Raw genomic sequence first — 10,272 nt, 5'->3', positions numbered from 1 at the left:
GCTGTCACCAATGAGGTACTGGTGTTTCCAGTATCCACTGGCCTGTCTGGCGGACACACTAGATGCTGTCCAGTTCCAGATCTGGGCTGGAACCAGGACTCTGTACAGGCTGCCTGCACTTTCTATCATAGTGTTCTTGAGCCCAGTAGGCTGTGCGTGTCAAGGTCAGTAGAATCAGGTAAGAACAGCCCTGTAATGGCCCTGCCATGTACGTGGCTATGTGACCAGTGGGCAGCGGCCCCTAGACAGAAGACACTGCTGCTGTTGAGGAAAGTTCCAGAACTCAGTTCTGCCCCTACGACCTTATCAGGAAAGTGACTCTATCAATTTCAGGTCACTAGGTGACAGGACCACTAGATGGGGCTATCCATGGACACCTGAAGGAAAGATTTACTGCAAGGAGCTGGCCAGGGCAGCTGCAAGGACTGACTAGTCACAAGGGTCTGGAGTGGAATGCCACCAGATGGGTGGCATCAGGTGGCCACACCCATGGGACAGGAGCCACACCACTGCCAGGCTGCCATTGTGAGTTCACCCTGAGAAAGGGTACAAGTTGCCTTTGACTCACCAGGGAGGTCTGTCCCATAGGCAAGCAGTCTGTTTAGCATTTGTTGGTAGGGGAAGCAATCAGTGCCTGCAGACACCTCAAAGTAGCAACAAGAAAGCAGGCTTTTGGGGTCATAGGGAGAAGATGCCCTGCCACATGGATGCTAAGATATGACCAACAGAGAGTCATGTGACTCTTTCTACCTGTTTGATGCCAGCCTATTTTGTTCTGACCTGGCCCTATTGTTCTATCATTTACACAGAAGACAGGAGCTAGGCGACAGTCCAGAGCAAGACTGTGCCTGATGTTCCATTAGGATGCCCTCAAGGACCCACTCTCTGGTCCCAGAAGACCTCATGTTCCCTCTCTTATCAGGGCCCTGGTCCACGGTATTCCTGAGTATGGCTGCACGATAAACTTACAGAAGACAATGGTGAACTTCCCCATGGAGACTGGTACACTGGACAGTGCAGCTCCACACCAGGTGCCTGCTCGCTGCCTGTTTCCCTGGTGTGGCTTACTGCTGGACACTCAGACTCTGGAGGTGTTCTGTGACTACACCAGGTAAGCACACCTGGTCACAATGAGGAGCCATGAGCACCCTCTGCTTCATGCTGTAGGTTGAGGATTTGAGTTCTTAGCTTCCTGCTTTAGCTGTCATGTTAGACAGTTGTAGCCATAACTCTCTCTTTCTTTTTTGAGAAAGTGTTTCTCTGTAGCTTTGAAGTCTGTCCTAGAACTTGCTTTGTAGACCAGGCTGGACTCAAACTCACAGAGACCCACCTGCCTCTGCCTCCTGAGTGTAGGATTAAAAGTATGCACCACCACTGTCCAGCTGCCATGTCACTTTCATGGTGATCCTGTATCCCGCTGGAGCCAAAGGCCAAGTTAATTTTTATAAGTTGACCTAGACATTGTATCACAGCAACAGAAAAGGAACAAATATAAATCAATAAAGTTTTACACCTGAATCAGTGATTCCATTAAATTGAAGAGAAATATAAAATCTAAAAGGGTTGCATCATTGTTTAAATTCATAGTGCAAGTGTTACAGCTCTGGGGGGAGGGAGTTATCCTGACTGTCAGAAGTCAGACTATAAATACAGCTATGAAAGGAAGGTAGTCTGGATATTTACAGCTGTGTGGAGAAAGATACCCTGATCTGATGTGGGATTCCCCTCTGTGTGCTGTGATTACCATTAATGAATAACGAAACTGCCTTGTCTTGTTGATAGGGCAGAACTTAGTTTGGCAGGGAGGGAAATCTGAACTTAATGCTGGTAGGAAGGGCAGAGTAAGAGAGATGCCATGGAGATGCTGAAGACAGATGCTGGGAATTTTACCCAGTAAGTCACAGCCACATGGCCATACACAGATTAATAGAAATGGGTTAACTTAATATGTAAGACTTAGCCAATAAGAAACCAGAGCTAATGGGCCAAGCAATGCTTTAATTTATACAGTGTTTGTGTGGTTATTTCAGATCTAAGCTAGCCAGGTGGCTGGGAACCAAACAAGCAACCTCCCTACAACACTGACTGTCAGAAGTCAGGCTGTACCTACAGTTGTGAAGAGAAGGTATCTTGTGATGTGGGATTCCCCTCTGTATGCTGTGAACATGATTTATTACCATTGGTAAATAAAAAAGTTGCTTTGGCCTGCAGCACAGCAGAATATAGTCAGGCTGGAAGAGAGAGAGAGAGAGAGAGAGAGAGAGAGAGAGAGAGAGAGAGAGAGAGAGAGAATAGGTGGAGTAAAAGAGATGTAGTTGTTCAAGCAGAAAGATGACAGAACCGAACATTACTGATAAGCCACAGCCTGTGCTGAGTTTAATAGAAATGGGTTAATTTAAGATGTAAGAATTAGTCAATTGTTACTTCTGCCCTGCTCCCTTAAGGGAGTTTGCCAGCAGAGGTGACCAAAGCTTCTCTGTTCCAATCCACTACAAAGTTTCTTATCACTCAGGTGAAATATCTTCAACCAAAACTCATTCAAGAAATTTATTTGGAAGGGAAGAATCCAGGAGAAGGGCTGTCTCTGCCAGGGCAGATGCCAACTGAACATGTACAGAACTTATATAAGACTTCTTAGTCACAGAGTATTCCCAGGGAGAAGATTCTCAGGGTGGGAATTGGTTAGACGACAATCCCTGATCTTGAACAATGCAGAGATTGACTGGATTTCATGCTCAGGGATTGGTAGATCTTGAGCTTAAGGATTAGCTGGTTTTGTGCTCAGTGGGTCAAGGGTAGAGTGTGTTTCTTTGGCTCTTGTTTTAGGGTCAAAGTGTGTTCTGTCACTTGCCTTTTATAGTCTTTTAAGTCTGGTTTCAGGGCTAGGTGTTTCTTTCATTGGCTCTGGATTGTCTTGGTTTTAGAGTCAGGATGTATTTCTTTGTCTCCAGTTTCAGAGTCAATATTATGTATTTCACTGGCTCTGATTTCAAAGTCAGGATGTGTTTCTTTGGCTGGGCCATTTACCCTACACACAGGACTTCATAAATTCATAAATTCATTTTACCATGAGTTTGTAAGTACAAACAGTATAAGAATGACATCATAATGCTTGAAAAGATTGTTAACACTGTCGACTTTATTTCTACAGAAGAAAGAGCCCTGTGTTGTAGGCAGAAGATCCTTGTTCATTCCTGGCTGCCTGGACCCGAAACAATCACACAGAAACTATATCAATTAAAACACTGCTTGGCCTATTAGCTTAGAATTCTTTTTTTTTGGGGGGGGGGGGGATTCGAGACAGGGTTTCTCTGTGGCTTTGGAGCCTGTCCTGGAACTAGCTCTTGTAGACCAGGCTGGCCTCGAACTCACAGAACTCACAGAGATCCGCCTGCCTCTGCCTCCCAAGTCCTGGGATTAAAGGCGTGCACCACCACCACCCAGCTAGATTAGAATTCTTATTAACTCACTCTGTTAAATTAACCCATTCCTATTATTTTGTATTTTACCACAAGACTTGGATTTACCAGTAAGTTTCCAGGGCATCTGTCTCCTTCAGCAGATGCATGGAGTCTGACTCCACTTTCTTTTCTCCTCTATCTCTGCTTGGAATTCCTGACTTACTCTATTCTGCCATGCCATAGACCCAAAGCACCTTTTTTTTTTTTTACTAAACAAAGGCAATAAAATACATTCACAGCATACAGAGGGGAATACCAAACCACTGCGAAGCTAATTATAAATGTTTTGGCTAAAGATCTGACGAAACACTTTATAATAAGAAGTCCTCTTTTTTATTTCAGGTAGTCAATGTCTACTGTAATATGCAAAGACTTTAAAAGGTTGTTGCACACAAAAATTTTACTCCTATATAAAGCACAAAATGTTATCACACTGAATACATTTTTAGGGTTTCTCTACAGTATGACTTTTTCTCATGATTTAGATTATTCATACATGCAAATGCTTTATCATGCCGATTACATTCATAGAGTTTATCCCCAGTGTGTGATCTTTAATGCATTTGAAGAGTACTGTGACTTACAAAGGCTTTACCACACTGATTACATTCATAGGGTTTCTCTCCAGTATGGGTTCTTTCATGCCTTTGAAGATCACTGTGAAGTGCAAAGGTTTTAAAACATTGATTACATTCATGGGGTTTCTCTCCAGTATGGCTTCTTTCATGACTTTGTAGATTACTGTGAAGTGCAAAGACTTTACTATACTGGTTACATTCATAGGGTTTCTCTCCAGTATGGGTTCTTTCATGCTTTCGGAGATAATTGTGACGTGTGAAGGCTTTACCACACTGATTACATTCATGGGGTTTCTCTCCAGTATGGGTTCTTTCATGCGTTTGTAGATTACTGTGACATGCAAAGGCTTTACCACACTGATTACATTCATAGGGTTTCTCTCCAGTATGGCTTCTTTCATGCCTTTGAAGATCACTGTGACGTGCAAAGGCTTTACCACACTGATTACATTCATAGGGTTTCTCTCCAGTATGGCTTCTTTCATGCCTTTGAAGATCACTGTGACGTGCAAAGGCTTTACCACACTGATTACATTCATAGGGTTTCTCTCCAGTATGGCTTCTTTCATGCCTTTGAAGATCACTGTGACGTGCAAAGGCTTTACCACACTGATTACATTCATAGGGTTTCTCTCCAGTATGGCTTCTTTCATGCCTTTGAAGATCACTGTGACGTGCAAAGGCTTTACCACACTGATTACATTCATAGGGTTTCTCTCCAGTATGGCTTCTTTCATGCCTTTGAAGATCACTGTGACGTGCAAAGGCTTTACCACACTGATTACATTCATAGGGTTTCTCTCCAGTATGGCTTCTTTCATGCCTTTGAAGATCACTGTGACGTGCAAAGGCTTTACCACACTGATTACATTCATAGGGTTTCTCTCCAGTATGGCTTCTTTCATGCCTTTGAAGATCACTGTGACGTGCAAAGGCTTTACCACACTGATTACATTCATAGGGTTTCTCTCCAGTATGGCTTCTTTCATGCCTTTGAAGATCACTGTGACGTGCAAAGGCTTTACCACACTGATTACATTCATAGGGTTTCTCTCCAGTATGGCTTCTTTCATGCCTTTGAAGATCACTGTGACGTGCAAAGGCTTTACCACACTGATTACATTCATAGGGTTTCTCTCCAGTATGGCTTCTTTCATGCCTTTGAAGATCACTGTGACGTGCAAAGGCTTTACCACACTGATTACATTCATAGGGTTTCTCTCCAGTATGGCTTCTTTCATGCCTTTGAAGATCACTGTGACGTGCAAAGGCTTTACCACACTGATTACATTCATAGGGTTTCTCTCCAGTATGGCTTCTTTCATGCCTTTGAAGATCACTGTGACGTGCAAAGGCTTTACCACACTGATTACATTCATAGGGTTTCTCTCCAGTATGGCTTCTTTCATGCCTTTGAAGATCACTGTGACGTGCAAAGGCTTTACCACACTGATTACATTCATAGGGTTTCTCTCCAGTATGGCTTCTTTCATGCCTTTGAAGATCACTGTGACGTGCAAAGGCTTTACCACACTGATTACATTCATAGGGTTTCTCTCCAGTATGGCTTCTTTCATGCCTTTGAAGATCACTGTGACGTGCAAAGGCTTTACCACACTGATTACATTCATAGGGTTTCTCTCCAGTATGGCTTCTTTCATGCCTTTGAAGATCACTGTGACGTGCAAAGGCTTTACCACACTGATTACATTCATAGGGTTTCTCTCCAGTATGGCTTCTTTCATGCCTTTGAAGATCACTGTGACGTGCAAAGGCTTTACCACACTGATTACATTCATAGGGTTTCTCTCCAGTATGGCTTCTTTCATGCCTTTGAAGATCACTGTGACGTGCAAAGGCTTTACCACACTGATTACATTCATAGGGTTTCTCTCCAGTATGGCTTCTTTCATGCCTTTGAAGATCACTGTGACGTGCAAAGGCTTTACCACACTGATTACATTCATAGGGTTTCTCTCCAGTATGGCTTCTTTCATGCCTTTGAAGATCACTGTGACGTGCAAAGGCTTTACCACACTGATTACATTCATAGGGTTTCTCTCCAGTATGGCTTCTTTCATGCCTTTGAAGATCACTGTGACGTGCAAAGGCTTTACCACACTGATTACATTCATAGGGTTTCTCTCCAGTATGGCTTCTTTCATGCCTTTGAAGATCACTGTGACGTGCAAAGGCTTTACCACACTGATTACATTCATAGGGTTTCTCTCCAGTATGGCTTCTTTCATGCCTTTGAAGATCACTGTGACGTGCAAAGGCTTTACCACACTGATTACATTCATAGGGTTTCTCTCCAGTATGGCTTCTTTCATGCCTTTGAAGATCACTGTGACGTGCAAAGGCTTTACCACACTGATTACATTCATAGGGTTTCTCTCCAGTATGGGTTCTTTCATGCCTTTGAAGATCACTGTGACGTGCAAAGGCTTTACCACACTGATTACATTCATAGGGTTTCTCTCCAGTATGGGTTCTTTCATGCCTTTGAAGATCACTGTGACGTGCAAAGGCTTTACCACACTGATTACATTCATAGGGTTTCTCTCCAGTATGGGTTCTTTCATGCCTTTGAAGATCACTGTGACGTGCAAAGGCTTTACCACACTGATTACATTCATAGGGTTTCTCTCCAGTATGGGTTCTTTCATGCCTTTGAAGATCACTGTGACGTGCAAAGGCTTTACCACACTGATTACATTCATAGGGTTTCTCTCCAGTATGGGTTCTTTCATGCCTTTGAAGATCACTGTGACGTGCAAAGGCTTTACCACACTGATTACATTCATAGGGTTTCTCTCCAGTATGGGTTCTTTCATGCCTTTGAAGATCACTGTGACGTGCAAAGGCTTTACCACACTGATTACATTCATAGGGTTTCTCTCCAGTATGGGTTCTTTCATGCCTTTGAAGATCACTGTGACGTGCAAAGGCTTTACCACACTGATTACATTCATAGGGTTTCTCTCCAGTATGGGTTCTTTCATGCCTTTGAAGATCACTGTGACGTGCAAAGGCTTTACCACACTGATTACATTCATAGGGTTTCTCTCCAGTATGGGTTCTTTCATGCCTTTGAAGATCACTGTGACGTGCAAAGGCTTTACCACACTGATTACATTCATAGGGTTTCTCTCCAGTATGGGTTCTTTCATGCTTTCGGAGATAATTGTGACATGCGAAGGCTTTATAACACTGATTACATTCATAGGGTTTCTCTCCAGTATGGGTTCTTTCATGCTTTCGGAGATAACTGTGACATGTGAAGGCTTTACCACACTGATTACATTCATAGGGTTTCTCTCCAGTATGGGTTCTTTCATGCGTTTGTAGATTACTGTGACATACAAAGGCTTTACCACACTGATTACATTCATAGGGTTTCTCTCCAGTATGGGTTCTTTCATGCCTTTGAAGATCACTGTGACGTGCAAAGGCTTTACCACACTGATTACATTCATAGGGTTTCTCTCCAGTATGGGTTCTTTCATGCCTTTGAAGATCACTGCGCCATGCAAAGGCTTTACCACACTGATTACATTCATAGGGTTTCTGTCCAGTATGGGTTCTTTTATGCTTTCGGAGTTCACTGTGACATGCAAAGGCTTTACCACACTGATTACATTCATAGGGTTTCTGTCCAGTATGGGTTCTTTTATGCTTTCGGAGTTCACTGTGACATGCAAAGGCTTTACCACACTGATTACATTCATAGGGTTTCTCTCCAGTATGGCTTCTTTTATGCTTTCGGAGTTCACTGTGACATGCAAAGGCTTTACCACACTGGTTACATTCATTGGGTTTCTCTCCAGTATGGGTTCTTTCATGCCTTTGTAGATCACTGTGACATACAAAGGCTTTACCACACTGATTACATTCAAAAGTCTTCTCTCCAGTGTATGTCTTTTTATGCATTTGAAGATTACTGTGATGTGAAAAGGCTTTATCACACTCATTTCCATCATAGGGTTTTAATTTAGTATGTGTTTTTTCATGCATGTGAAGATGACTGTCACATGTAATGGCTTTAATACATTGAGTATATACAGAAGTTTTCTCTCTAGTTTGACTTTTTTCATGCCTACAATGATAATGGTACATGTGAAAGCATTACTACATTTAATATATTGTTGAACGTATTTTATCTGTATGAATTAATTTTACAATTTAGTCCTATTTTAAAGAGGAATTATATGTTAACATTTTATTACCACGTTTACAATTTTGTTTTTCCCCTTTATTAAGGCTTGCTTTTTATTTTTAAAGATACATGATTCACATTTACAGAATCTTTTTTCTACATGAGAATTTTCGTGTATTTGAAGAGAACTGAAAAAACTCAGAGCTTTACCACTCTTATTGCATTCATAATATTTCCTCTACTGTGAGTGATACTACATTTGTTAAGTGAACTAGGTCAAACAAAAATATTTATACAGTCCTAGTACTCATGGTGCTTTTCTGAAATGTGAGATTGTTGATATATTAACAATGAGGCTATAAAACCAATTACTTATATACTTTTACATCAAATTCAACAACTATACTCAACATGGGGACTGCTACATATCTTCTGTCTATTCTGAGAGAGAGGTATGCTATATCGTTTCACACCCCTCTGCTCATGTGGCTGGTATCCAGAGTAACATATGATATACCTAGTAAAGGAAGAATAACCGATGCAAGATTTCCACATTGAGTTCACACTTTATGTCCTCATAGACTTGTGGCATCTGGATTAAGGCCTCTCCACAACAGCTACCCCTTGATTCATGACTCTAACTGCCCCTTCACTAAACTTAACACAGTCATAAGTATATGGGTTAAACTACCTTTTCTATGGACTATTAGTGCAATAGAGAGTTTTAGAGATATGCTTATCATCTTTTCAACATGGATATCTTTTATAATATGAATAATCTGAAATAAACAGACAATTTTACAGTATAGTTCTCATTGTATTATGATTCAAATGGTAATATAAGTTAAGACATTGTTTCCTTGACTTCTTTCTTAAAAGAATGACTTGCAAATGCAGTTTACCTATCTGAAATTAAGGTATAAGATTTTGTGAGAATTTAATAATTATCAATGCATGTTATTATTTACACTGCTGTTTTTGTTTAAAACATATAGGATACATTACAATTCTTCAGAGGTATATTTGTATATTTATAAATGAAAATTACCTCTCATGTCTTCTAGAACTTTGACAATGTTCTTCAACATTATGGTCTTCCCAACTGTATCCTAAAATATAGTGCCAGACATTATATATTAAAAATTGTAAAAAAAAAAATTTAGCTACCATTTGTAGCAAACCTTATAACCATGCCTGACTTATTTACCTCATTCTTCTTTCTCAATCATGTTACAAAAGAGCACCATTAACCAATAAACAGTTGTCCCCTTATTTGAAACATAAAAGATAATTCAGTCTTACCTATAGTAGTGAGGTTTCTGTAGGTCTCCACCATCACATCTTTGTAGAGATTCTTCTGGGAAGGATCCAGCAAAGTCCATTCTTCCCAAGTGAAGTTGACATGCACATCATCATAGGTCACTGTATTCTAAAATATCACATACATGTGTACAAACAAAAGCATGATTTTGACAACACTGTAAATGTATACTTCTTTGACAGTAAAGTCATATAATTCTGGTGCGCCCGATACTTATTCCATGACACAGACATCATAATTTAATCACCAAGTCACTTTAGAAGCAAAATGAATAGGAGGCTCACCTCTGTCATTTCTGAACCCTTTGAATGGGATATCACCTTGCAAGAGAAATGCCTACTAACCAACAATGAAAGATATGTAAACAGATCAAGAGTACTGAGTACAGATAAGAGAAACTGTATGAAAGATTAATTCCTAACTACAAAAAGAAAAATAAGACGAAAATGCCAGATGTATTGAATCATACCTCTAATCCTTGTACTCAGAAGGCAGAGGCATGTGTATCTATCTTCCTCTGAGTTGAATACCAGCCTAGTCTATGCAATCACTTCTAGCACAGCAAGAAATACATATTAAATATCTGTTTCACATAAAAACATCAAACAAATATAAAAGAAATAACTCATAGGTTTTTGCTGAAGTTTCTACAAAGAGGTATGCATTCACTTGAACTCTTTATTCATCTACCAGAAACCTGAAGTGTCCGAATTTTAACTGCAATGTAAATAACATTTTACTAAAAGCACTGTA

At 40.6% G+C, this 10,272-nt stretch overlaps 1 protein-coding gene and 1 pseudogene across 1 annotated transcript; both read right to left on the bottom strand.

Moving 5' to 3' along the window:
• Positions 1 to 4,507: 4,507 nt before the first annotated feature.
• On the bottom strand, positions 4,508 to 7,044 carry LOC126495745 (zinc finger protein 431-like; the record flags this gene model as incomplete). Its single annotated transcript, XM_050133342.1, is given in 2 exon segments — positions 4,508 to 6,906; positions 6,909 to 7,044. Coding segments are annotated over 2 exon segments (2,535 nt in total), but the record flags the coding sequence as incomplete, so codon positions are not given.
• Positions 7,045 to 7,102: 58 nt separating this feature from the next.
• Positions 7,103 to 9,812, bottom strand: LOC126495742 (zinc finger protein 120-like; annotated as a pseudogene).
• Between the last annotated feature and the right edge of the window lie 460 nt (positions 9,813 to 10,272).

The sequence above is a fragment of the Alexandromys fortis genome, unplaced genomic scaffold (genome assembly GCF_014885135.2).
Source record: "Alexandromys fortis isolate MF-2015 unplaced genomic scaffold, M_Fortis_MF-2015_v1.1 scaffold_453, whole genome shotgun sequence".
In the NCBI taxonomy this organism is placed as follows: Eukaryota; Metazoa; Chordata; class Mammalia; order Rodentia; family Cricetidae; genus Alexandromys; species Alexandromys fortis.
The sequence above is the reverse complement of the archived record's forward strand: the minus strand, read 5'-3'. Positions and strand labels throughout refer to the sequence as shown.